The following is a 27,848-nucleotide window of genomic DNA, read 5'->3' on the forward strand; positions in this document are numbered from 1 at the left end:
TTAAAATATAATTTTAAAGAAGACTAAAGTGCTCCGTAAAAAGAGACTCCTAATTTATTGGGATACAATGTTTTTAAAATACTTATTATTAGTAATAAATGTAGTACTTATCTTTTTTTTATTTGAAGTGGGCCGGGTCGGGCCGGTGCCCCAGTGGGCCATCACTCGGGCTATTGGTGGGCTGTCCACCTTATCCGACCCAGCCCCCTAATAAATCCCACCTAGCCCAGCCCCTTACACCTCTTAGTGGGTCTGGGCTGGGCTAGTGGTGGGCCGAGTTTATCGGGCCGGGTTCGGGCTGGCCCGGCCCACTTGACACCCTTAATACAAACTAGTCATAGAGCATCTACATCTGAATACAAAGAAATTAAAGGCAAATCGCAAGTTTTTTTTTTTTTTTTTTTAAAAAAAAAAAAACTAGCATAAAATAGTGTTAGCTCCACATGAGAAGTGGACGATTCTACTCGACAATATGAGAGATGAAACAAGTTAGTAAATAAGTAAATCATAATTCATAATAAAATTAATACGCTACTAGAAGACCTTTCTAAAAAATACAACATCAATTGATCAAACTTTAGTTCAATAAAAAGGAAAATTTAACATGAATAGTAATTTAACTACTCTTTAATATAATCCTCCCACATGGTAAACATGATTGATAAATGTATTTTACCAACTTGCAGATTAATATTTAATACAAATGGTTGGTAAACATAATTGGTAAATATATCTACCAATTTATGGATCTTTTTTTTACTAAATATAAACGTATGGATCAAAGTTTACTTTTATATTTTTTGAAATCATGATTTCAAATCCCAAATCATGCCTTTTTGGATGATTTGGAATTTCATCTCATCAGATAAAATCAGAGATGAAATCGCATGTCCAAACTCTAATTTCATCTCATGAGATAAAATCGCATGTCCAAACGCCTACTTAGTCGCCCAGAAAACATTAACCATGATTGAAGCCAACTCTTGGGAAGGAGATTTGAAACTATTGGGAAGGAGATTTGAACTTTTAGTGTGATGGTAAAAGAAAGTTTAAAATTATTTTATATTGTTGGTTCAAATTTTAAATATATCATTCTTGTATTTTCGAATTCCTTTACTAAATTTCTGTCTCCATCACTAATATCAACACATCGGATCAGTATATTTTTACACCATCCACAATCAACAACAGTCTTGCGTTCCTATATGCTTTCAAGCTTATGACTCTCAAAATCATGATACAACCCACTTATTTTTGTTAATAATATATTTTCTTAATCGCAAAGACATTACACTTCTTAATAATTATAGACTCGTGCACATGAAAATACAACAAAATTGAAATATTTAAACGATCATTTAATAAGAAAGTGAATAAACACGTTAAGAATAAATTATTTATTTATTTATTAACATTAATATAATAAAAAGGATAATTTATAATGATATTATCAAACATTACCACCACGCTGATTTTGTTTGACTTTTTTTTTTTTGCAAACTGCAAAATTCGCAGCCTCTACCATTTGAGTACGTGTGAATATTAAATTTAATTAAACCAAATAAACATAAATTATTTAAAGGGATAATTTTAATAATATACAATCCAACATAAAATATTACATCCACGTAGCTATATTTTTAATTTACATCCGCATAGCTAACTTTTTTTTTTTTTGCAATAATTGTTTATACACATGTCAAACGATATACAACATTATACATTTACTATAGACAATGTATAAACCTCGTATAAAAGGAATGTTTCCCTTATTTTTAAGGTTGTTTTGATAAGTGCAGTTTAAGGTAGTGTGATTAAGAAAGAAGGGTATTTTAGGTAGTTACATGTGAAGCATTGTTCTCAGGCTAAAACCTCGCTAAAACCCTTTGCTGGTTGTTCCTCAAGGGAGAGCAAAATGTCAGTCTCTCGTCTTATTCCACCAAGATTGAGATCACTCATCAACTCTGTAGGTACTTTATCAAATACCCACTTTTAAAAAATTGTCTTTTTTCTCTCATTTTTCATTTCTTGATTCTTGGGTTGTGTTGGGGGTTGAATGAAGTGATTATTTCACTTGTATTTAATGAAAACAAAAATTGTCTTTTTAATCTCTCATTTTTGCCCTCATAATGTTGTTTCTTGATTCTGGTATTGTGTTGTGTTGGGGGTTGAATGATGTGATTATCTCACTTGTGTTTATTGAAAAATTGGACCTGTTTCCTATTCTTAGAATTAGGCAGATGAATAGGTAGTTTATCAGATACCCACTTGAAAAGAATTGTCTTTTTTTTTTTTTTTCTCTCATTTTGGCTTCCTATGTTGTTTCTTGATTCTGGTATTCTGTTGAGTTGGGGGTTGAATGAAGTGATTATTTCACTTGTGTTTATTTACACAAAATGGGCCTATGACTAGGTAGTTTATCAGATACCCATTTGGAAAGATGTTTTTTTTCCTTCTCATTTGGTCTCAAAATGTTGTTTGCTGATTATCTTTCTTAGGTTTGGGGTGGATGGGGGGGTTGAGGGGTATTGGTTTTATTACTTGTATGTGTTAATGAACCTATTTGCTATTTGCAGAATGTAGAAGAGTGAATAAGTACTGTAGGTAGTTTATCAAATACCCACTTGAAAAAAATTGTCTTTTTTTCTAATCATTTTTGCCCTTATAATGTTGTTTCTTGATTCTTGTGTTGTGTTGGGGGTTGAATGAAATAAAGTGATTATTTCACTTGTATGTATTGAATAGGTAGTTTATCAGATACCCATTTGAAAGAGAAAAAAAATGTCTTTTTTCTCTCATTTTTCCCTCATAATGTTGTTTCTTGATTCTGGTATTGTGTTGGGTTGGGTTGGGGGTTGAATGATGTGCTACTATCACTTGTATTATTGAAAAAATGGACATATTTTTTATTCATAGAGTTAGGCAGATGAATAGGTAGTTTTTTCAGATATCCATTTGGAAAGGTGCGTTTTTTTTCTTTCTCATTTGGTCTCAAAATGTTGTATACAGATTTATCTTTTTTAGGTCTTTGGGGTGGATGGGAGTTGAGGGGTATTGATTTTACACTTGTATGCGACTATGCGTTAATAAAATTGAACCTATTTGCTATTTGCAGACTGTAGAAGAGTGAATGAGTAGTTTATCTGATACCCATTTGGAAAAAATGTCTTTTTCTTTTATCATTTTCGCGATAAAATGGTGTTCTTGATCCTTTATACATATTGGCTTGGGGGAGGGAAGGTTGAGGATTTTGGCTATCATTTGATTTTTTCAATTGTATGTGTTAATGCAGTTAGTTTCTATTTACAGAATGTAGAAGATGGTGTTCTTCAGTGAATAATAAGGGCGAAATTTCACCGCTGTTGAAGAAATCAGAAGTGCCGGAGATATTTGAAAAGAAGTAAGCTCTCTTAATTAGAAAGCCTATGAGCCTTTAGCTGCATTTTGAGCTAAACTATTCGGTTGAAAGTTGATGACAATATTGGTGAAGTCCTAAAAAATATTAGTTGTTTATTAAGTATGCATTTACAAGATTTTGAGCTTAGTAGTTTTGGTAGTATGATGTGAAGTTAATCTATGGATTAAATGTTGTCAAATTAACCTTTTAGTGAAATTATTATGTATGAAGTACGAAATTGTACACATGTTTTTGTTTGTGAATCTTATTGTGGAAATGTTGAAGAAAAGGGTAACCACATTGAGGAAAAATGGTGGAAATAAATTGTGGAAGATTAGCATGCCTGGAGTGTACATTAAAAGCAAAGGGCATCCATAGCCTTCAAATCCCAAGCTCGTCTCTGATCACAAGTACATGTACAATGGAAGGAGATACAATACAATTGAGTTATCCATAACCATGGGTTACACTAGGGATTTACAAGATGAGGTTTCTTGTACTGCGATTAGTGTATTCATTTGTATATCGACTGTAGTTACTGCCTTTTACCTTATTTATCTGTGGTAGCTACTGCCTCTTTTTTTCAAGCTGCTTTATCATGGCTTTTTCGCTCTCGTTATTTTCATTTTAATACTGCTTTGATCTACTTGTCTGTATGACCGTATCTAACCTTTTTTTGTCAAGCTTTCTCTTGAGCCGAGGGTCTTTCGGAAACAGCCTCTCTACCTTCCAAGGTAGAGGAAGGTCTGCGTACACTTTACCCTCCCCAGACCCCACAATGTGAGATTTCACTGGGTATGTTGTTGTTGTTTCATGGTGCATCATATTTGTAAATAATATTGAGTTAACCGATGAAACTAGCGATAGAGTCAACAAAAGGTTGAACTCTGGATAAACACCCTATTAAAGGTTTAAGATATTTAGAAGTAACACAGAATATGCATTGCATGTTTAATTTCTGTAGAAGAATGAAGTTGGAGTGTGATTAAACAAGTTTTAGTTATCAAAAAAAGATTAGAGGGGATTGGGATACCTAACTGTAGAACACAAAATTGAATTACGGTAGTTGAAATGGACGAGTGTTACGGAAGTGATACGTGATACAAATGGCACTTACTAGAGTGAGAGGCAAGTTTTATGAAACGGTTGTGAGACTAATAATGTTATGTTGGAAGGAACATTGGGCTTTTGTGGCCCAACATACAAGATGAGTGTGATATAAATAAGATGGTATTTTTTTTATGAAGCATACAAATAAGATGTTAAGATGGACATGTATTTGTGCAAGATTAGATATAATCACATTCGAGGCAGACGGTATAAGTAGAACACAGAGATGATAAATGAGAATGGGATCGTTTGACCATGTCCTATGTAGACCTCTGGATGCGCCGGTATGTTAGTGCGACATTACGGCGTATGGAGGTGTTAGAAAAGAAGAAAGTAGCCCTAAAGTCACATGGAGGATAGTTGTCCCAAGGATATGCAATCTCTTACTCTGAATTAGCTAAGAATAGAACATAATATGAGCAAAAAATTTCATATACGCAATACTAAATTACTAATTTATTGTGATGCAGCTTAGTAGTGTTAGTACTCTTATATAAGGTATGGTGTCAGTTTGTTTAGTTATTTGTATGTTAAGTGTAGAGAACCTCTAGTTTGATGATACCGCCAATGTGTCTAAATAAATAAAAACTCGGTATTGGAATGAAACATGTTCAAATGGAGCAGAATGGATATTGAGGGTTCATATAGCCGAGTCCAAGTTTGGGATTGATGTGTAGTTGTTGTAAACTATGTTGCTTAGAATCTTCAACATCCCTGCCCATCCGTGTCGATTTCGGGTTGGGTGTTAGATCCGCACTGGATTTGGTCAACTGTGGCCAAGAAAAACTACACTTATGCCCGAGAAATATAGGTTAATTGAGTATCCAATTTGATTTTGAGTTTGTTACATATATGTGTGTGTGTGTATATATATATATATATATATATATCCACATAAAGTACGAGAACACTTTGTTACTGTACTAAATAACTTATGAATAATGTATTGATTATTTATAGAGAATTTAATTATACGTCTTTCGGATACACACACCTGTATGAGCAATATAGGTTGTGTATGATGTCTCATCTTCAAAAGCTCAGGACAATCTTCCTTTGGGAATACATGCTACAAAGTAGCTATTGAACTGAAATTGTCTAATTGTCATAAATGCATTCCATGTTGCAGTTAACTGTGGACATGATTGTTGGGTATCTAAAAGTATAGACAGTGCAATTTTCTAAAACTAATTTAGAAGGTGAATTGGGATTTGGTAGCAGTGGTACAAGATGTGAAATGGATATCATGCTTAGTGATGGACTAATTACATGCAAATCAATTGCTTTTTCACTTCTTTGGCTTACCCAGTCTATGCAGTACTGTCATTTCTAAATTAAAGGGTGCTTCTTTTCTTATTTCTTCATTTTCCTCTCTGTTTTTGATAATGTAGTTGCTTCAGCTTGCAAAAGTCTTAAGGTATTTTGTGTGTTTGAGTCGGTGTGTATCTGGTTTTTTTCATTTATTTACAATGAATAAACTTTTATTTCTGAAACAAGTTTATCCTCATATCTCATGTGTTTTGAAACATATCTCTGTTCATTGTTGTTATAGACATATGACTGAAAATGAAAGGGTCTTTCCTAGAGAAGCACATGTCCAGAAGGAAGTAGGTCCGTGGAATAATTTGGTAGCCATTCTTCAAATAACTAAAAAGAAGATTTTTGGAAATCTTATGGAGCAGAATAGCAGTAGCACTCATGAATTAACTTCCACTTCTGATCTTAAGGGTTCCGATAATGTTGTATCTGCTGATAGTCATGGTAGTGGAAGTATGAGTAATCTTAAGATTACAATTCATTCAGAAAAGACATCTGTAGCTAATACGGACGAGAGTAAAGCTTTTGAGGTTGTTAATATGAACAAAACTTCAAATTCAGCTGGCCCTGAAGAATTGCTAAATGTCTCTTCAAAAGAATGTGAAGGGAGCTCTGACAATTCCAATGGCATATCTTCTGGTGTATCATCTATCTGCGGAAAAGCCAGTTCCAATGACGGTGTTCAACTGATTAACGGTTTCCATCGTTCAGAGTTAGTTGAGAAAGAGAGAGAACAATTGCTAGTTGAGGAAGTATCATCAAGTGTACAAATCAGTTCTGGTGAAGATATCCTGTCAAAATTTGATTCATCTTGTGACTCAGAGAGGGTTTCCAGCTTAGTAGATGTTTCTCAGGAAAAAAGAAATAACGAACCAGAGTTGGAGGCCAAGAATGACAAAATGCAAAAGAAGGAAGTAATATCAGACATTATTTCAATTTTTGAGAAGAATGGGACATCGAATCTCAAGCAGGTTACACATTTTAATAGTTTCTTACCGAGTGAAGCAACCAACAAATGGCGGGATGTTCTTGTGAAAAAATCAGTACTCTCTGCAAATGAACACCATCCGGCCGAAGACACCTCTATTCCGATCTCACTTTCTAAGTCCGAAATGGATGAAATTGCATCAGTCTCCAATAATTCTTGTCACGTGGAAGCTGATCATCGAGCAACAGATCAGATTGTCGACCCAAAGAGTGAAAAATCTGTACCTAGAGAGTTTGAGCCCCTTAATGGAATTTCTCATAATATTTTTGGAAAGAGTGGCGACATAAAGAGCTTAATAGATTGTATTAGGGAGCTGCCTCCTCAGAAGCCATCTGTTGTTAGGCCTGAGGAAATGGATGTTGACAGAGATAGGGAAAGAAGTGCAAATAGCAGTATCCAAGCTCAAACTGATAAGCAGACACTTGACAGGAAAAAAAGAAAGACTTCATCTGAGGATGTGATTGGAAAGAAGGACAACAGTAACCAAGAGATTGCATGTTTGATGGAAAAAGGTGAACTGAACAAGGGTGAGAGTGCCTCTTTATCTGAAAAGTTATCAGATGAAAACAAAATGACTATAAAGTTCGTGAATGTTACAGCTAAAGAAAGTGATGTCTCTAAAGTTTTCAAGGGTTGTGGGGCTGTTACGAAGGTTGTGTTTCCAAGTGTCAAATCAACTAATTTTAAAGTTGCACACGTTTATTTTGAGGTATATTTTCAGTACTCCAGTCTTTGACCATTTTGCTTCAGGCCTGTGTTCTCGACTTTCTTAAGTCGTGTCTATTCAAATATAGATGTAGAATTCCATTTTTACTCAAAAAAGAATGTCTCTATTTTGAAAAAAAAAAAATGGTGGAAGTGTAGACTCATGATGTGAACAGCCATTTTCATGTTTAGTTTCCATTTACCATTTTTTTGGCTTTTGCAGTCAGAAGAAGGAAGGCAAAAGGCTCTTAAAAAAACTGATATGATGATTAAGAATATGGTAGCTTTGGAGGCCACTTCTCCTCAGAAAGGGAGAGAGAGGATGTGCATACCTAATTTAATTGGTTGTCCAGAAGTTCCCGCCTCATTAGTGAAGCATCCTTCAAGGACAGTTATGATAAAAAAATTGAACAACAATGTGTCCTTTCATGATATTAAAGAAGCTCTATCCTTTTGCAAAAGCAACATAACTGGAATTTTCTTTGGTTCGTCAAGCTCCGTTGCTTATGTGGAGTTTGAGGTAATTTGCTTGTTTCCCTCTTTTGAGTTCATCCGATCTTGTAGGTTGACTAGTTGAGGTTTTTATTGACGAAGTGGATTTGTAGTGCTAGCAATTACAGTTATTTACGTTTAAAACCTTCTTCTGCCAGACAGTAGAGGGCAAAGAAATTGCTATTGAGAAGCATTCATTGATCGTGCTTGGAGAGAGACTATCAATCTTGAGAATCGATCCACCAAGAACAACCATCGTAAGGATATCAAATGTGGATTCCCTTGCAATGGGTAAGGTGACCTCCGTTTGCAAAAAACTGGGAAAGACTAGGCAATTCTTCCCGAGAACGAATGACATCCTGGATGTGCATTTCAAACTTGCTGAATGGCCAAGAATGTTAGAGATTTTAAACAGGTAGTTTGCTTGCTTATCCAATATCGGTTTCCTTTAATTAGGCATCTTGCTTCCTCATCCTAGTTTCTCATTATTAATTTAATTTTTGTACGTGCCAAGGCTGAACGGAGTCGAAGTAGATGGTCAACAGTTGGTAGCTAAGCCTGCACCTGTCTATCCCCCGGATGTGCTTAACGTTCTCTGGAGTCAACCCGAGGGGAGAAAACATTTGAAAACCGCATTCAACAGCATGCTGCTGAAATTAGGGGAAGATAATACTAGTTTAGCAATACTTGTTGATAACTTTTATGCTGATGTACAAGAAAGATGATTAACATAATATGGTATAAAGTTTGTTCTTTAGCCATATTGGAAAATCCCCATGCAGTTACTCTTCTTACTCCAGGCAGATCTTAAGAATTTCAGAGTTAACCATTTACCTACACCTTATTGTGACATAACAACAACAATAGCCGCTTTAGGGAGGATTTTGAAGTGAGAAGATTTTTATTATTAGAGGAAATATCAGAATCCAAAATGGTTGACTGTATATCAGTTTGGTAATTGTAATTAAGGTGACACATACTAAAAGCTAAATTTCACTCCTGTGTTTCTCTTTTTGATGGATGCAATATGAAAGTTTCAACAGCATAGTAATAGCATTTCTTTTTTTCTTCTCTAAAGGTTGATAACTACAACACTTCCCGAAGTTTCTCTTTTAATCAGTAAAGTAATTTTTTTTTAGAAACTTAGTACAAAGAAAGATTTAATCCTATTATGATAAGAAGTCTAATAAGTTCATCAGTATCTGTATACCATCGATGGTTCTCCTACACCAAAAATAAAATATTGAAGACAACTGAACTATAGAACAAAAATATTCTTTCTCCTATACTTAAAACATCTATGATTCCAAATTATGCAAAAGATATATTGTTTGAGGTCACCCTGTTTTAGCAATTACCTAGTAAAGTCACTTTTTATTCTTTTAGGGGTAGAATATCACTCAACTATTATTGTTTTTTTTAGAATATACTAAACACCATAAAAGCCTCCTTACTCCTAATTGTCATGCCAAATCACATTAAACCTCTATTTTTTCAATAATAAACTTAGTTAACTCATTAAATTCATTGGATTGTATATTAGTTTTGTAATTGTAATTAAGGGTGACATACTAAAAGCTAAGCTTGATTTTTGTGTTTCTCTTTTTGATGGCTGCAATATAAAAGTTTCAACAGCATAGTAATAGCATTTCTTTCTCTTTTTCTTTTCTATAGGTTGATAACTACAACTCTTCCTAAAGTTTCTCTTTTAATCAGTAGAGTAATTTATTGTTTAGAAATTTAGTACAAAGGAAAGCATTTAAGAGAAATTTACGTTATGAGTCAAGGTTATAGATTTACATACATAATTAGCATAATTTTTAAAATTCATCAAAAATACTAGCAGATATTATTATTACTTTTTTGGGCATACTTATAAAAACGGTACAATTAATATCCCACTAATTTTATTCTCTTGTTCTTTATTACCATTTCTCTCTCTTATTTAACTAAAACCTTTTACACCTCAATTTATCCCTTCATAACCGTCAAAACGACACCAGAAATGAGGTAGTATTCTGAAGTTTGACTTTCGAAATCTGAATTGTATCACATAAATTGGGACATAGAAAGTAGTACATTTCATACTCAAAATATCACCTTTTGGCATAGATAATCCTTCAAGCATGTATAAGTTGGATACTTTTTCTGATAAACTGAAAAATTAGCTGTTTTCTCATCTCTGCTAGCTTACAAACTCTGTGGATAATGCCCTTAGGGGTCGTTTGTTTAGAGTGTATAAGAATAGTACTAAATAAGTCGTATTAGTAATGCGGATTATTTTTTATCCACTGTTTGGTTTGGTCTATTGAGGACACTCCTGTCTCTAACCATGCTTATCCATGTTTTTAATAACCTTTGTATTGGTAATATCATGATTTGCTATGTATACTACTTAATAGGGGTATTAATTATACATAGGTTAAAAATCACTACCAAATAAGGGATCAAAGCTAATACATGTATTATTTTCTGTAATACTTCCTACCAGACGCACATTCTTTTCCATTTATTATCTTGAAACTGATTTTTCCCAGTATCTTTGGGCAAAAAGGAGTTAATTTGTGAAAATGAGCTTGCCTTATTTGTTAGTCAAGTTCTTTGCTTTACGTTTTAGAGCTTGGTATAGCTAAAAGCTCGGATTTTTTTTTTCCTCTAGAGTTCCACTGTTTTGATTTTATTGTGGTGATCATATTGAAGGATGCAAAGAATATGTGCAAAAAAGCACAGGCTTGATAGGGACTTTAGTTCCAGTGCCAATGAACACCATGTTTGTTGCAACGTTTTGTCCTCCCTGCCCCCCAAATAAGGGGTACATGATATAAACAAATAAAAAGGCTATTAGTAACATTTATATGCTTCCTTCACTTTAGCAATCAACTTTGTCATATTCAAAGACTTCCAAGTACCCTCTCTTGTTTTTACATTAACCCTTTTTCATATGCTTCAAATATTGGTCCTTTTTTCTTTTTGAGATGAACTATCTGTTCTTTGTGATTTTGTATGTCTGAGGAGACAGGAAGGATTGGTTTGCAATCGTCTGTATATTGGTGCGTAAGGATGCTAAGGGGAACTTGATACTTGGTTGACTGATTGATGCAATTCTATCTGATCTCGCTCTAAAGTTTTGTGTTTTGGTTGGATATAATTTATTGCAGAGCAAGAGGAGCTTAAATATGAAGAGAAAAGTGTTGAGGTTATCAGAATCATTCAGCCAAATAAAGGAAGTGAATTTGATGCTTCCAACCTCCACAATATCCAAGGAGCTTTTTGAAGATCCTCTCAAGTCTGTTGAATGTTCGCAGCGGTGGAAAATCAAAAGCGCCTATGGTGACATTGGCCTCAAGTATAGGTAGGATGAAACACTTGCTTACGTGGCGTCTCGTATGCCTGCTGTCTACTCTGCTCTTTATAGAGTCCTTAGTGAGGTAAAGAAATATTACATCCCATTGAAATGTCTTTTAGCATTCCTGTGATGTTCTTTGTTTCAGAGTTCTTTGAAATTTGGGTTTTGAAACATGAATGTAGATTTTGGTTGCTAAAAGTGAGTGATTGTCCTTTAGGTATGCAGAAGATTGCGTGGTTTTTACCTGCTAAGGTGTTGGAATTGGGGCTGGGGGCCTGGGACTGGTTCTGCATTTTGGTAAGAAGATTGATATTTTGTTGTTTAGTTGATTTCTGTTGGTTAATTATCCAACCTCTGTGTTAATTTCTGTTAGACCCTTCTATTTGATAAGTTGTTGAATTGTGTGGTCATGCAGGGCAGTTAGAGAAGTGTGGCCACGGTCATTGAATAGAATTAATTTGGTAGAGCCATCACAGTCCATGCAGCGTGCTGGATAGAACCTTATAAAAGGTACATTCTGGTGTTCTATCGACTCTTTTTGGCCTGCAAAATCTTAGACTTTTAGTAATGCTTTCGAATGCTAATTACTCCATCCGTCCCAATTTATACGATGTAGTTTGACTGGATACGGAGTTTAAGAAATAAGGAAAGACTTTTGAATCTTGTGGTCTAAAAAGAACCAAAGATATTTGGTGGCTATAGATCATCTCGTTAAACGTAAAAGATAAAATTTAAAGTTAAATTGTTACCAAATAAGAAAACGCATCGTTCTTTTTTAGACTGACTAAAAAGGAAAGTGTGTCATATAAGTTGGGACAGAGGGAGTAATAGTTATTAGTTACTTCGCTGATCAGCTCGTTCAATTTTCTCACCGGCTTAGGTGGAAGTGTGCTTTTATTGCTGTGGAAATATAAGGGAGATGAAGTCTCTGCTTCTCACACAAAGTATTATAAGTCTCTCTATGTGTACGTCTTATTAAATTTGTGCATAAAGCAGATACAACTTTAAGTGAAATTGTTCTCTTATCAGAGGATAGATTCGCCAACAACATCATTTTGTATGCCTTAAGCTTTTGGGCAGTGCATCTTGAGCCGAGGGTCTTTTGGAAATAGCCTCTGTACCTTCCAAGGTAGAGGTAAGGTCTGCGTACACTCTACACTGGGTATGTTGTTGTTGCATCTTGATATGAATGAGATTGTCTGAGCTTCATAAACTACAACCCGAGATGTCATATCTTGGAGTCATTTGTTGTTGTCCCCGAGACATATGTGCTGCATGATAAGTAGAGGTGTCAAAATGGGCTAGCCCAACCCAACCCAACCCGGCCCTAAAGGATCAAAGAATTAAATGTGCTAGGACGGGCTAGCCCTTTTAACTGAAGAACCTGCAAAATGGCAGCACAACCCAGCCCTAGGTGGGCCGCGGGTTAGGACGGGCCAGCTTTTAAGTTTTTTCATCTTCCAAAACAACATTTTCTAGGTAATTTTTAGTACAATTTGAACATGGAACTTTTGCAATATGAAATAGAAGAAACTTTTGCAATATGAAATAGAATCTTTTATCATCCATTCTTGCGCAAATCCATATCATAGAAGAAAAAATTCAAGAGAACAAAAATAAATTATTATTTTTAATCAATAATTCATATCACGTTTAAAAGAAATTAAACATAATATAAATTCTAAGACTAAAAATTATTACTCCAGTTTCTAATTACTACTTAATAGTAAGTATATTCTTTTTTCTCATTACATTTTATCTTTTTATTTAATTTACTTATTTAAAAAAAAAAATTTAATTTATTATTCTTTTCTGGCCTCAAGAGCTGGCCTCAGCCCAACCCTTGAGGTCGGCGGGCCAAGAGAGGCTGAGCTTTTGAACTTCATTTCTATATGGGCCAAAAAAATCTTAGCCCAACCCTACTTAAATAAAGGGTTGGGTTGGACTGGTCTCGCGGGCCAAGCTCAATTCGACAGCTCTAGCCTCTAATGATAAGGTTGTGGCCCATTAATGTTTTTGTACAACCAAGGAGTATCTTAGCCAGTGGTTAAGAATCACTTCATATTGATTAACCTTACATTTTCCAAAAAACTAAAAAAGTATTGCTTTCACATTGCTGTCTCCAGTAGTTTCCATATATTTGTAGTGTGGTTATATATCATTTCATTAATGGTAAAATAAGAAATTTAAAGTTAAATTATTTCTAAATATGAAAAATTAACTTTTTTTTTTTTGAAAAAGACAAAACGAAAGAGTATCACTTAATTTGAATTTGAGGAGATATTAGTTTTATGATGGAACAAAAGGAAATTCTTTTGAACATCCCATATAATGAGTTTTTTTTTTAAACCTTTTTCTTGAATAATTGAGAATAGCTATAAAGAGATTGACAAGTTAAAATAAAAAAAAAAAAAACTAGGAGGGAAGAATCTTAAATAACATTTACTCCATTATTATTTTCCCATAATAGTTGAGCATGCAAAAGAATCGTCTTAATCTTTGCATAAATGGAAATTAATGAAAGGGAACATATTTATACTTAAATATTAGCATGCAACTGTAGATTTTGTTCACCTAAGTTTTATATTATAGTACTATATAAAGATAGATGCTTTACTCATATAGGCCATATCCTAGCAAAAAAGAAAAAAAACAAGGAGGAGAAAAAAATGAAGTCTTCACAATTAAATTTGTCCATATTTTTCCTTCTTTTGACTACATATTATTCATGTTCTTTGGTTCATTCTATACAGTTTACTGTATTAATCAACAATGAATTGGCAGATACTTTATCAACTCACTGTATAATTGAAGGTTTTGATGCTGGAACTTCACCAATTCCACAAGGAAGTAAAGACTCTTTTCCAGTGAATTTCAATGACCCAAAGCAACCTGCAAATGCTACTTGTGGTTTGGCTGCTCAAAAATCAAAAGGGGTTCATGGTCAATTTGTTCTCTTTGATAATCTTAGAGATTCTCCAAGATGTAGTAATAATATATGTGAATGGCATGCAAAGAATGATGGATTGTATCTAAATATTCAAGGCAAACAAGTTTTTCAGTTTAAATGGTCCCATTAGAATTAAGGTCAATTGATTCTTGTAATGCGGGAAGTGCAATAATAAGTGAAGTATACATGTTGTTAGTTATTGCAGTTACTTAATAACTTATTCAGTGTTTCGTGAAAAGAAAATATGATGAAATAAGAATATTGTTTAATTATGACTTGATAGAACACAGTTCAAAATTTGATTATTTTTCCACCCGTCATCACTTAAATAGCAGACTTTTGATTTGTAATAAGGTTTAAACTCCTGATATTTGTCTATCTTAAACTTCTTGTGTTGCACTTTTACATTCAATAAAAACCCTATGAACAAGAACATATGTATTTCTTGCAACTTATAGAATTCTTCTGACTTGTTTAAAATTTACCTTTACGAAATTTAAAAGGATTACATCCTGAATTTTCTTTTATAAAAATCAGTACTAATTACACACTTAGGAGTATGATATTGATAACGTCCAAATTCACTTCTCAAAGAGAAAGTGTATACAATCGTCGCAATATAATTTACCCAACAATGAGTCAGGGTCGAATCCCACAGAGAACAATATAAAGGTGATCAAGGAAGTAAGGAATTTTCACTTTCTACACTAAGCCAAACACTTGATAATATTTTGATTTTTGGTTTAAGAACGAGCAAAGATAAAACTAACTAGAAGCTGGTAAAATGATCAGTGGCCAAGCATGAATACAAGGGACTCTCACGTAATGATCCAATATATTTCACGATTTTGTAACTAAGAGCGAGTCTATATTAATAGATAATGATTTCTAAAATCTCATTAAAAGTCTTTCAACCAAATCAATGAATTTCACTCTAAGCTTTTTCAAGCGTTAGAGTGTGATATTGAACACAACCAATTGAATCTCAAGTTAACTTTTCTATTTCTATCTCAAGTTGTTAGATGAGGTTTAAAGCCCCAAATTCTTGTTAATTAATATTTCTCAACCTCAACTTTCCTCTTCCGAGCTCAAATTAAAGTAAATGGGCGAGCCTTAGGGTTAGCTAATTCCTTAGGGAACATTAAAGAACCATATTAATTAAAGAAACAAAGACCACTTCATTAGAAATAAAAATCGTTCAATACATAAGCAAAATGAAAGATTTAATTCAACACTTGATAATAAATATTCTCATAAACAACACTCAATTGAAAGAATAAAAAACTACACACTTAAATAGTCAATACATAACAAAGAATTGAAGGAAGGGTTAGGATATTTCTCATTAAAGTGCTCCAATATTCACCTTTAATGATGTTGTTGATGAACCTTAGCTTCCAAAGCTTGAAAATATGGCCAAAGATAATAATGATTTCCCTGAGTCTTCCTTTTATAATTGGGAAAATAACCTATATATACCTCTCACACATCTAGCTTGCAGCCAATCTAACCCACTATATCATTCTAGCCCCCTACCGTATCATCGGGGTATAGATAATGTATATATACTGTATAGACATACATATATATATATATAAAATATACTTGTATACATAATGTATATGCTTTGTATAAACACATGCAACCAACTCAAATTATAGTGTATGCAAAGTATAGCTACATATTTACATTAATATACTTTGTATATATAATGTATATAATTTATATACACATGAAACCACTTTGCAAAACCCAAGCATTGAATTCCTCTAATCGAACATTTAGTTGTATTGAACCCGCCCCTTTGCTACTGTTTGTACCCACAAATTGTACCCACTATCAAAGAGAAAAAATTTACTAGATGAACCGGAAGTGGAAGAAAAAACAAGTCTGGTAAGTGGCAGTGGATTTAAAGGAGAAAACAAGAGGAAGACGGAGTTGAAAAGCTAGGAAAAGAAATGGACCGAGTGATTTGAAGGGCCGAAGAAGATGGAGTCTTTGAAGGATGAAGTTGCATAAACTAGATAAACCAAGGGATATTTAGGGTATGAAGGAGATTGTTGGGCTAATTTTAGTAAATTAGATCACTCGTGGGTATTGGGCCATAATTATTTCTTTATAATTTCATTTTTTTTGCTCGGAATGTCCTTCATCTAGGGTGGTCTTTAATTTTGCCCTTCGCCTAATATTTCTAGGTTCTGGGTTCAAATCCCTGCTCAGTAAAAAAAAAAAAAAGGAATTTCGCAGGGCAGAGTTTTGATACCTTAAGGTAAAGTTGAAACTCTGCCCGAATCATGCAAAATTTTGCCTTAAGGCAGAGTTTTGCATGAGCGGGGTTGCATGCAAAACTCTGCCTTGCAGATTTTTTTAAATTTTTGACTGAGTGGGGTTCGAACCCGAAACTAAGGGGTTTTAACGAAAGACAAAAATTAAAGACCACCAATTTAATGAACAAAAATTAAAGACCACCCCAAAATAAGGGCATTCCTGCGAATTGCCCCTATAATTCCCCAATTTTTCAAAATCAAAATATGACAAAATAAGCCTCTAATTTTCAGATTTACAAATTTGGCCATTTTTTGCGCTTTTAGTTACTTTTCTCATTTCTTCAGTTTGACATTTTTTTGACTTGTTTTTCACTTGATTTCTTTCCGATCACTTCTAAATCACATAAAACCTGTAAAATGAAAATAAATGTCATTACATGCACTATTTTCTCAATCAAACATAGCAAAATCTAAGATTAAAGAAGAGATAAGTTGATAAAATACCAACTGATCAGTGTACCAAATCAAAATACATAAAAGGACCAAGACTTATAAGCCCTTTTGAGAAGCCTTTCACCACAGATGTGGAAAGATCCACCCAATTCCCAATTCAAATAACAAACTATTTTAACAAACATAATAATTTTTTGATGAATGTATGAATACAACTCGGAGTTATTTGTCTTTAAATTGTTCACCTTCATTCCAGGATGAAGCAATTTTTTTGTGATGTTTTGATATCTGAACCTGAAGAGGTTGATCACTGCTCCAATACTTTAGGTTGATCCCGAGGAGGAACTTCTTTTTATTATTTCTCTTTTTTTTTGTTTCAATTTTTCACATGGTGTCTGGTATCCGCATTGGAGTCCGACTATATCGGGATTCGCACTGCTTAAGGCCCCCATTAGAGGGGAAGCGTTCCTACCAAGGATTTTGCATACCCAGAGCTTGAACCTGAAACCTATGATTAAGGGAGGAAAAGCAAAACTATGTCGTTGATGCATCAATTTCCACCTAAGAGAGCTCGAGACCACACATTAAGGGTGCAAAATGAAATGAACTAAAAATCTCAATGATAACTTGAACGGTCCTTCAAAAATTCATTAGTGTCTACAAACTATTATAGTTAAAAAGAAAAGTCCTCAAAATTTTGCTTTAAGGACCCCGAACTTCGCTTAAGTATGTCTACACCCAAAACATATCAAATTGGTGCTACCAAAAAGAAGTTAAAAAAAATAAAAAATTATCAACTTATAGTCAAGTTTTGCTTTTCACAGGACCAAAAATCCTCCAACACAAAATAATCATTATTTTTTTAATATATTAGTTTTGATGGAAGGACAGACTTCCTTTTTTAACGTCTCATATATTATGAGAAAATGCTTTTTACATTTTCGGGAATAGCTGTAAGGAGATTGACTTACTAATTTGAGAAGCTATGGGTTTTTTTTAAAATTTTGAAACAAAAGAAAAGATTGATTTCAGATATGGTTATTTAGCTTTTATTTTATTACATGCACTAAAGCCACTAAATTATTTTTTGTAACATCTAAATCACTATGTATAATATATATTTGTTCATTTATCATAGACCATAACTAAACTATTTTTTGTAACAAAATATTTATTCAACTTTGTAAGAATCACTACAAGTCAGTAAACAAGTAGTAGTATATTTTTTGTGACCAAAAGTCATTTGACTTTGACTTTGACTAAATATCATATAAAAATTTAGTTTGTTTCCTCCTAACAACTTTATATGATACTTTAATGAAAGTTGAGTGATTCTTTTGTTACAAGAAATAGTTTAGTGACTTTCATGATACTGAAATAAAATTAAGTGATTTTTTGTTACAAAAATTTAGTGACTTTAATTACAATAAAATAGAAGGTAAGCGCCCCTTTATGAAATTCACCCAAAAATAAAAGATCCATCGAAATTATTAAGTACAATGAGGATTTGAAAATGTTCAGAATCTTAACATTTATTCCATTACATTTTTTGCCATAATAGTTGAGCAAGTAAATCTTTGTATAATTGGAAATTTATAGGAGCATAATTACTTTTACATAATCGGATGCAAATCTTAGATTTTATCTCCTATAAATATAAAGTCTGATATTGCTTCATTCATAAGGAGAAATAGAAAAAATGAAGTCCTTTCAAATACATTTGCCCATAATTTTTCTTCTTTTGACTACATATTATTCATGTTCAATGGTTCATTCTACACTATTCAGGCTATTTATCAGCAATGAATTGACAGATCCTTTAGTAAGTCACTGTTTAATTGAAGGTCTTGATGTTGGATTTTTCCCAATTCAACCTGGAGGTATGAATGGTTTGTCAGTGAATATTGATGACCCTAAGCAAAGTGCAAATATTACTTGTGATTTGGATACTGATAAATTACATGGCCAGTATGTTCTGTTTGATAATACTAGAGATTCTCAAAGGTGTGGGGATAATAAATGTGAATGGCATGTAAAGAATGATGGATTATATCTTGATATTCAAGGCCAGCAAGTTTTTCAGGCTCCCTGGTTTTTGTAAAGGCCAGGGGGTAGGATAATGAAGTATAATGTTTGTTAGTTACTGTTATGATGAAAAATTGCTCGTTACAATGTTAGAACTTTCCATCAATCAAGTACTATTGCGTTCTTCCTTAGAACTGTTTTATTATTGTGATTTCATTCGAGACGAGAACATAGAAGAGTTTGATGCTTTTAATTCAGTAAAAATTGTATACATAACTACTGCTTAATGTTTCTTGTTCTTGTGTCGAGGGTCTGCCGGAAACGATAAGGTCTGCGTACATTCTATCCTCCCTAAACCCCACTATATGAGATTTCACTGAGTATATTGTTATTGTTGTTAACTATTGCTTAATCATAGTTAACTAATATCTATTTTTGTTTATTAACACCCAATGCGTATAAATATTTATCCAAAAAAATTGTTGGGGAAAAGTTAACCTTTCTTAAAACTTCCTTCAAAACACAAAGAGATGTGAAAAGTGCTTTATGGAAAGGCAAAGAAAGGGAAATGAGTAAGCTTTGGTTTTGATATGTATAATATAAATATAATTATATATTACTATAAACTAACAAAAAGATTCTATCTAGGTGCTAGCGATTAGTATATATATTATAATAATATTGCTTATGATGGAATGTAGAATCAGTGCACTTAACATATACGAGAAAAGGACCAAAATCATCCATAATGTTTGGGTTTGGATCAAAATCATACATATTCTTTCACATGGTGCATTAATAGTACATTATGTTTGCATAAGTGGTGCACTTTTAGTCACAATCCCAAATAAATTTAACGGAAAAGAACAAAAATGCCCCTGAACTTTTAGAAAAGGTATAAAAATACCCTTTATTCATCTATTTTGCTAAAACTACCCCTCAATTCAAATTTTTGAGAATTTATTCCCCTTGACTAACGGACAACACTAATTTTTTTTTTTTTAAAAAAAATTAAATTGCACATGACATTTTATTACTGAAAAATTGATTTATTCTTTTAAAAAGAAATCTGAAAAATCGTTATTTGTAGAATAAGGAAAAATAATTTTTCAACATCCATTTCTTTAAAAAAACAAATGTAGTAAGCCTTTTATATATATATATATATATATATATATATATATATATATATATATATATATATATATATATATATAAAACAGAATTGGATTTTCATTAAAACATGTGGAATTTTTTTAAGTTTGGAAAAAAAAAATTAACGGGTGGAAACCCCATTTTTTTTTTAGAAAATTCAATTTTTAAATCTGAAAAACTGATTGTTTTTTTAAGTAAAATGTGCAAAACTAATACTCCATAATTTTCTTCTAGATTTAAAAAAAGATAGTTTTCTGGTTTTTTTTTTAAACACAGTCTTTCCATAAAAAATTTAATTTTTTCAGATTTTTATAAAAATCCAATTTTTCACATTTTGAAAAGAAAAAAAATTAGTGTTGTCCGTTAGTCAAGGTTTTACTCGTTAAAAAAAAGTTTTCCAAATTTAAAAAAATTCCAAGGTTTCAGATTTCTTTTTAAAAGAATAAATCAATTTTTCAGTAATAAAATGTCATGTGCAATTTTTTATTTTTTTTTTTAAAAAAAAAATTAGTGTTGTCTGTTAGTCAAGGGGAATAAATGAGCCAAAACTGTGCAACTAATATCTATTTTTGTTTATTAACACCCAATGCGTATAAATATTTATCCAAAAAAATTGTTGGGGAAAAGTTAACCTTTCTTAAAACTTCCTTCAAAACACAAAGAGATGTGAAAAGTGCTTTATGGAAAGGCAAAGAAAGGGAAATGAGTAAGCTTTGGTTTTGATATGTATAATATAAATATAATTATATATTACTATAAACTAACAAAAAGATTCTATCTAGGTGCTAGCGATTAGTATATATATTATAATAATATTGCTTATGATGGAATGTAGAATCAGTGCACTTAACATATACTATCATAAAATAAGCAAAAGGAAGAATTCGATTGTAAAATCTACATGTTCTGCCAATTTCTAATAAATAAATTATTTTCAATGTTATCTAAGGAAATTATTAGATGCAAGGAATAGTTGAGAAATCTTTAAGAATTTTTGACTACCTTATCTTTTCTTTCGGTTGATAAGAAGAATGTCAAAATTGAAGTGATAGGATTAAAATATTCCAAATTAGAAATGATAATGTTTTTTGGTATTCCATAAAACAAAGAGAGCCAAAAGGTATTTTGACCTTTTTCTCACAGATGTACTTAAAAAAAAATGAAAATTTAGCATGATTGTAAATTGATGTGATCGTTTGTACTTTTTCCACATTAGAACTTTTTCTTAAGTTATTGCAAAAATTATATTTTTCCGAGTTCCCTAGGAGTATGTATTAGAAGTATTAACGTATACGAAAATAGATTTATGATTTAAACTCTATATTCAAGAAAGAAAGTTTTCAGACCTATTATTCATTGAAACTTTAGGAATTTTTGCACATATGTTTGTGCTTCGGGTCTAAAATATTTGATTAAGGTGAATTTGATGTCGCAACACTGCTTCTTCCTCTGTACTACATAAACTACTAATATGACATTATTTAGTTTTGAATGTTAAATGAACGTGCTATGTTCAAGGAAGCATCAATTTTTATTTTATTAATTCTTATATTGTAATAGATGATAGAGCAAGCTGTCAAGCATCTGAGGTTTGAATCTAGCGACCTTGGTTCGACTCCCGGCAGGGCCTTTCCTTTTTTTTTTTCTTTTTTTTTCTCTATGCTATTATGGGTCTTTGTCTCTTTGAAACTTGTTGAAAAGACAATTAGTTGGATTTGGCCAGTTTGTTTTTTCCTTTATTATTTAAACTGAAAAGACTAATCAATTAGGTTAATGAAAAGACTAACAGCAAATGAATGGTCCAAATCAATAGACAAACTCAATGGTTGGAGCTCTCACTAGCCACCGTACAACCATCATATATAAATTTAATAAAGTTCTAAACAATCTAATGGTGAGCAATGAAAACAAAAAAAGTTTTAATTTTGCATGCTCAATTTGCACAAAAGGTATTTCAATACCTGCTCAATTTGCACTCACCTTTCACAAAAAACTACTAAGAAAAAATTGGAATATAATATTCTTCACGATCGAACAAAGAATCCTTGCATTATAAAAACCAATATTTGAGGCTAGTATGCTCCAAGAATTTTTTCCTCGTTAGAAGCTTCTTCCTTTTTTTTTTTACCCCCTCACTTAATCACTATGCTATCATTAATCCCCTTTTATGGTTATAATATTCCTTTTGCAAGTGTGATCAGGTTTTCTCCTTTAAAATCCAAGACAAGAGCCTTTGGTTTCTGTGAAGGCAACAAATCACACATTTACTTAGCCAATATGGAACCAGAAAGAAAAGAAAAAGTTCAAGAGAGATCAATGGATATTAGTCTCAAAGACCTTTCTAAGCAGCTTGAAGGAAAAATGGAAGTTCAAGAGAGATCAATGGATATCAGTCTCAAAGACCTCTCCAAGCAACTTGAAGATTTTGCCAAGGTTAGGAATTGGGAGAAATATCACAGCCCTAGGAATTTGCTACTTGCCATGGTAATTCTTTTACTATCAATTTCTACCATTTTCTTTTTTGCCTTTTATATGCTCTTTCATTTCTGACTCAAAGTAGCATCTCTATGATGAGTAGAAATAGCATTTGTTGGTCACTTTTCATCCGTAAGTGTATTTGATAAAATAGCTAACATCATGAAGTTTTACCTTTGAATTTGAAACTCCATGATAATCTACGTTTTAATTACAGGAGCTAAAAAGTGATTATTTGTAAATTTTCCCTATGGAGAGATAGATTCAAGTTTCTTGATGGATTCGATCTTTGAGGTTCTTAACTTTGAACATATTAAACTTTTAAAATTATAGGTTTAGAATTTAACATTTTGTTGAAATTTTAATAGTTTTCAACTTATATATGTTTATATTTTATTTGAAAAATATTAGGTTCAGTTGAACAATCAAGTATAAGTTGCTTCCGCCTCTCTTGTCTCTAGCTAGGTTAATCAATGATCAATAGCTACCTCCTATTTTCCTCACTTTGAAAAGATACATTAGTCTAAGATTTAGGACATGAAATTGCAGTAGTGCTTGATTGAAGAAAGAATAAGAACTCATTTCTTGTTATTGGTAAAGCTTGTTTACCATATATAACCATTTACCAAGAAAAGAAATTATTTAAGTTAAATCATAAGCTTTACTTATTTTGGTTACTGGACTAATTTAATATTAGATCTCCCTTTGTTGAGGGAGTAGTAAGATTAATTTTTAGCTCTTGTTTTGTAATTAGTTTCATGAAGTTTATAGTGTATATCACCAATTATAGAATGTGTTGACATTTTACACGAGGTAATGATAGCCACATAACATGTGTACGAAAGAAGGTGTCATTAGACAATTACGCAATGTTTCATGATTTCAATTGGCAATTGCATCTTGGCATGTACTACTTGACAAGGTTTTGCACACAAGAAAAGGCATCTCTTTCAACTTGTTCAAAGATTCATGAAAGAAAAGGAAAAAAAGTGCTAATAGCATATTTGATCCCTCAATTATTAATAAATTTCAATTTCATATCTAATTTAGCACGTTTAACATTCAATTAATTAAAATGTACACTTTTGATCCCTTTAATTGTAAATATTCACAAATTTACCAGAATTGTTAACCCTTTCACCATTTAAATACGCACAAGTTATGTTAAATCTATATTGTTCCGTTGATCTTCTTGGATGCTCATTTGCACCCTAGAGTGTGGCCTAGTTGTCAAGAGGGTTGAGAAACATGATATTTCAGGTTCAAACACCGGTGGAAGCAAAAACATTAAATTTCTTCTCATCTATCTGACCTGGACACCAAGGTTATCAAATAGAAAATATAACATATGTCCTAACTAAAGGGACATAAACACACACTTTAGTTGCTTGAGAATTAAATTAAATATGACTAGTCAAATATCATAAGGTGCAAAATCAAATTTTATTAGCTACCGAAGGACTAAAAGTGTTACTCCATTATCTTTACTTTTTGTTATGCTAATAATTAGTGATGGTGAGAGGAGAATAAAGTTATATTAGGATAAATTCAGGTGTAGAATGTGATTCATATATTTTTTGGTGTCCAATTGAAAATTCAGGTAGGTGAAGTAGGGGAATTATCAGAGATATTCCAATGGAAAGGAGAGGTGGACAAAGGGTTGCCGAATTGGGAGGAATCAGATAAAGAGCATCTTGGAGAAGAGTTATCTGATGTATTGCTTTATCTAATCAGATTGGCTGATATTTGTGGCATTGATCTTGGTGATGCTGCTGCTAAGAAAATTGTCAAGAATTCTATCAAATATCCTGAGCCCAAAGTCTTTTGATAAATGTTTTTTATTTACTAATTGTGTATTTGAAGAGTTTTTTTTGTTTGTTTGTTTGGTGATGAAGAAAAAAAAGATCATTTTGACGAGGCTAAAAATAAAACACACTTACCATTACAACTTTGCCTTTGCGCATCAATTACAATGTACTTAAATTGCAAAATTCCTTCGATGATTACAACAATTCTTATGTATCAATCTCAAGCAAGTTAGGATCGACTAAATTATGTTGTTTCAGTTTATATTGATATATCATCATAAATTGAATAATTTTAAGCGAATTATTATTAGCTTTTACGGCTCTCCTCGTTTATCCAAATCTGGTCCTCGTAACATGAGCAATTCCTTGTATCAAAAATTTTATGCCACAATATCATAAGGTATACTGGAAGAGTTTAATACTGGGGACTCTGCTGGTTCCTAGACATCAATTCATTACTTGGTTAGCTATTCAGAATAGGCTAGCTACTGTTGAACAATTACAGAAGTGGGGAATTCAAGTGTCAAAAGACTGTATTATGCAACACCACTACTCACGAAACATTGTCTCATCTATTATTCACCTGTCATTATTCAAAGCAAATATGGAGTAGTATACTCAACTGGGTAGGAGAAAGAAGACAAATACAGAATTGGGAAGCAGTTGAAATCCATCTTTTCTCTGCTTTCCAATTCTGTATTTGTCTCATCTATTCTTCACCTGTCCTTATTCAAAGCAAATATGGAGTAGTATACTCAACTGGGTAGGAGTAAGAAGACAAATACAGAATTGGAAAGCAGTTGAAATCCATCTTTTCTCTGCTTCCTAATTCTGTATTTGTCTTCTTTCTCCTACCCAGCTGAGTATACTACTTCATATTTGCTTTGAATAAGGACAGGTGAAGAATATATGAGACAATGTTTCGTGAGTAGTGGTGTTGCATAATACAGTCTTTTGGCACTTGAATTCCCCACTTCTGTAATCGCTCAACAGTAGCTAGTCTGTTCTGAATAGCTAACCAAGTAATGAATTGATGTCTAGGAACCAGCAGAGTCCCCAGTATTAAACTCTTCCAGTATACCTTATGATATTGTGGCATAAAATTTTTGATACAAGGAATTGCTCATGTTACGAGGACCAGATTTGGATAAACGAGGAGAGCCGTAAAAGCTAATAATAATTCGCTTAAAATTATTCAATTTATGATGATATATCAATATAAACTGAAACAACATAATTTAGCCGATCCTAACTTGCTTGAGATTAATGCATAAGAATTGTTGTAATTATCGAAGGAATTTTGCAATTTAAGTACATTGTAATTGATGCGCAAAGGCAAAGTTGTAATGATAAGTGTGTTTTATTTTTAGCCTCACCAAAATGATCTTTTTTTTCTTCATCACCAAACAAACAAACAAAAAAAAAAAAACTCTTCAAATACACAATTAGTAAATAAAAAACATTTATCAAAAGACTTTGGGCTCAGGATATTTGATAGAATTCTTGACAATTTTCTTAGCAGCAGCATCACCAAGATCAATGCCACAAATATTAGCCAATCTAATTAGACAAAGCAATCTAATTAGACAAAGCAATACATCAGATAACTCTTCTCCAAGATGCTCTTTATCTGATTCCTCCCAATTCGGCAACCCTTTGTCCACCTCTCCTTTCCATTGGAATATCTCTGATAATTCCCCTACTTCACCTACCTGAATTTTCAATTAGACACCAAAAAATATATGAATCACATTCTACACCTGAATTTATCCTAATATAACTTTATTCTCCTCTCACCATCACTAATTATTAGCATAACAAAAAGTAAAGATAATGGAGTAACACTTTTAGTCCTTCGGTTGCTAATAAAATTTGATTTTGCGCCTTATGATATTTGACTAGTCATATTTAATTTAATTCTCAAGCAACTAAAGTGTGTGTTTTTGTCCCTTTAGTTAGGACATATGTTATATTTTCTATTTGATAACCTTGGTGTCCAGGTCAGATAGATGAGAAGAAATTTAATGTTTTTGCTTCCACCGGTGTTTGAACCTGAAACATCATGTTTCTCAACCCACTTGACAACTAGGCCACACTCTAGGGTGCAAATGAGCATCCAAGAAGATCAACAGACTTGGAAATATGTTATATCTGGACTATCTTTAGTACTATATTGTAACAATATAGATTTAACATAACTCGCGCGTACTTAAATGGTGAAAGGGTTAACAATTCTGGTAAATTTGTGAATATTTACAATTAAAGGGATCAAAAATGTTCATTTTAATTAATTGTACATTTTAATTACTAATCATCTGTATCTCTCTCTCTCTCTCTAGAAAATCAACCAAATAGAACGGTCTTCTTCCCATCCCCTCAGCCCCACCCCCACCCCTACCCCCACCCCCAACTCCGGTGGCCAGCAACCTTCCGGTGGCATCTCCAGGTAAGTTGTCTCTCTCCTAGGGTTTGTGACAGCCCTATACTCCTCTTGTTCTCCTGTCTTCTTCCTCTTCTTTTCTCTTCTCTCCTCTCTCATTCTCTCCTTCTCTCTGATCCGACAGATTCGAGCTCCCAGCCGTGAACAGTGATTCCAGGGTGAACAGTGATTCTGGCGTGAACAGTGTTTTCGGTGTGAACAGTGTTTTCGGTGTAAGCAGTGTTTCGGCGTGAACAGTGATTCCGGCGTGAGCAGGTTTTGTCTAACTGGAGTTGATACCTCTGGTTTTTTTTAATTTTATTGTTTATTTTTTAATTCTCTATCTTTTGTCCTTGCAGCTAATTTGAATTCTTGCACTACTTGTTTTGTTCTCGTCGTAGTAGTTACAATTTCATCTAGATTATTGCTCACTTGTGTTTTAGTATTGATTCCTGCCTGGTCGAGTAGTTTATATTTGCTTTACTGGCTTTGGTAGACGATGGTAGACTAGGGTCATGTTCTCGGACGGGGGTGAGGGTTAGAGAGGGTAGGTGGGTTAAGGGAGTCTCTAGTCTGCGAGTAGGGTCTTGGAATATTGGGACTCTAACGGGGAAGTCGATCGAGCTAGTTAAGATTCTTAAAAAGAGGAGGATTGACATAGCTTGTGTCCAGGAGACTAAATGGGTAGGATCCAGGGCTAAAGATGTGGATGAATATAAGTTATGATTCTCAGGTAGGTCGAGGGATAGGAATGGGGTAGGCATTTTAGTAGATAATGACTTAAGAGAACATGTGGTAGGGGTTAAGAGGGTTAGTGATAGGTTGATGACGATTAAGCTAGTCCTTGAAGGGTTTATTTTGCACATTATTAGTGCTTACGCGCCGCAAGCGGGCTTGGGTGAGGAGGTGAAAAGACGTTTTTGAGAGGATTTGGACGACGT

At 33.0% G+C, this 27,848-nt stretch overlaps 4 protein-coding genes and 1 long non-coding RNA gene across 9 annotated transcripts; 4 read left to right on the forward strand and 1 right to left on the reverse strand.

The window, feature by feature from the left end:
• The first annotated feature begins 1,815 nt into the window (after positions 1 to 1,815).
• On the forward strand, positions 1,816 to 9,054 carry LOC132610769 (uncharacterized). Of its 3 annotated transcripts, none has more exons than XM_060325134.1 (6): positions 1,816 to 1,970; positions 3,310 to 3,400; positions 6,060 to 7,521; positions 7,741 to 8,037; positions 8,168 to 8,424; positions 8,524 to 9,054. In XM_060325134.1, the coding sequence occupies exons 1-6, from the start codon at positions 1,916 to 1,918 to the stop codon at positions 8,732 to 8,734; spliced, it is 2,373 nt and encodes a 790-aa protein (XP_060181117.1). In that variant the 5' UTR covers positions 1,816 to 1,915; the 3' UTR covers positions 8,735 to 9,054. The 3 variants fall into 3 exon arrangements, with proteins under 3 accessions (XP_060181117.1, XP_060181118.1, XP_060181119.1); XM_060325135.1 differs by having other exon boundaries at positions 1,845 to 1,970; positions 3,293 to 3,400; XM_060325136.1 differs by having other exon boundaries at positions 1,849 to 1,966.
• Positions 9,055 to 10,884: 1,830 nt separating this feature from the next.
• On the forward strand, positions 10,885 to 14,513 carry LOC132610394 (uncharacterized). Of its 3 annotated transcripts, none has more exons than XR_009571136.1 (4): positions 10,885 to 11,437; positions 11,573 to 11,652; positions 11,771 to 12,490; positions 14,170 to 14,513. It is a non-coding gene; the product is annotated as an uncharacterized LOC132610394 (long non-coding RNA). The 3 variants fall into 3 exon arrangements; XR_009571135.1 differs by having other exon boundaries at positions 11,771 to 11,865; positions 12,236 to 14,513; XR_009571134.1 differs by having other exon boundaries at positions 11,771 to 14,513.
• Positions 14,514 to 18,790: 4,277 nt separating this feature from the next.
• On the forward strand, positions 18,791 to 19,126 carry LOC132611612 (uncharacterized). Its single transcript, XM_060326017.1, has one exon. The coding sequence runs from the start codon at positions 18,791 to 18,793 to the stop codon at positions 19,124 to 19,126; it is 336 nt and encodes a 111-aa protein (XP_060182000.1).
• A 2,993-nt stretch (positions 19,127 to 22,119) lies between these two features.
• Positions 22,120 to 24,628, forward strand: LOC132611059 (uncharacterized). The gene is made up of 2 exons (XM_060325469.1): positions 22,120 to 22,689; positions 24,281 to 24,628. The coding sequence occupies exons 1-2, from the start codon at positions 22,351 to 22,353 to the stop codon at positions 24,506 to 24,508; spliced, it is 567 nt and encodes a 188-aa protein (XP_060181452.1). The 5' UTR covers positions 22,120 to 22,350; the 3' UTR covers positions 24,509 to 24,628.
• Positions 24,629 to 25,954: 1,326 nt separating this feature from the next.
• On the reverse strand, positions 25,955 to 27,027 carry LOC132611613 (uncharacterized). Its single transcript, XM_060326018.1, has 2 exons — positions 26,887 to 27,027; positions 25,955 to 26,200 (listed from the first exon to the last, which is right to left on the reverse strand). The coding sequence occupies exons 1-2, from the start codon at positions 27,025 to 27,027 to the stop codon at positions 25,955 to 25,957; spliced, it is 387 nt and encodes a 128-aa protein (XP_060182001.1).
• Between the last annotated feature and the right edge of the window lie 821 nt (positions 27,028 to 27,848).

This window comes from Lycium barbarum, chromosome 9 (genome assembly GCF_019175385.1).
Source record: "Lycium barbarum isolate Lr01 chromosome 9, ASM1917538v2, whole genome shotgun sequence".
NCBI classification, from domain to species: domain Eukaryota; kingdom Viridiplantae; phylum Streptophyta; class Magnoliopsida; order Solanales; family Solanaceae; genus Lycium; species Lycium barbarum.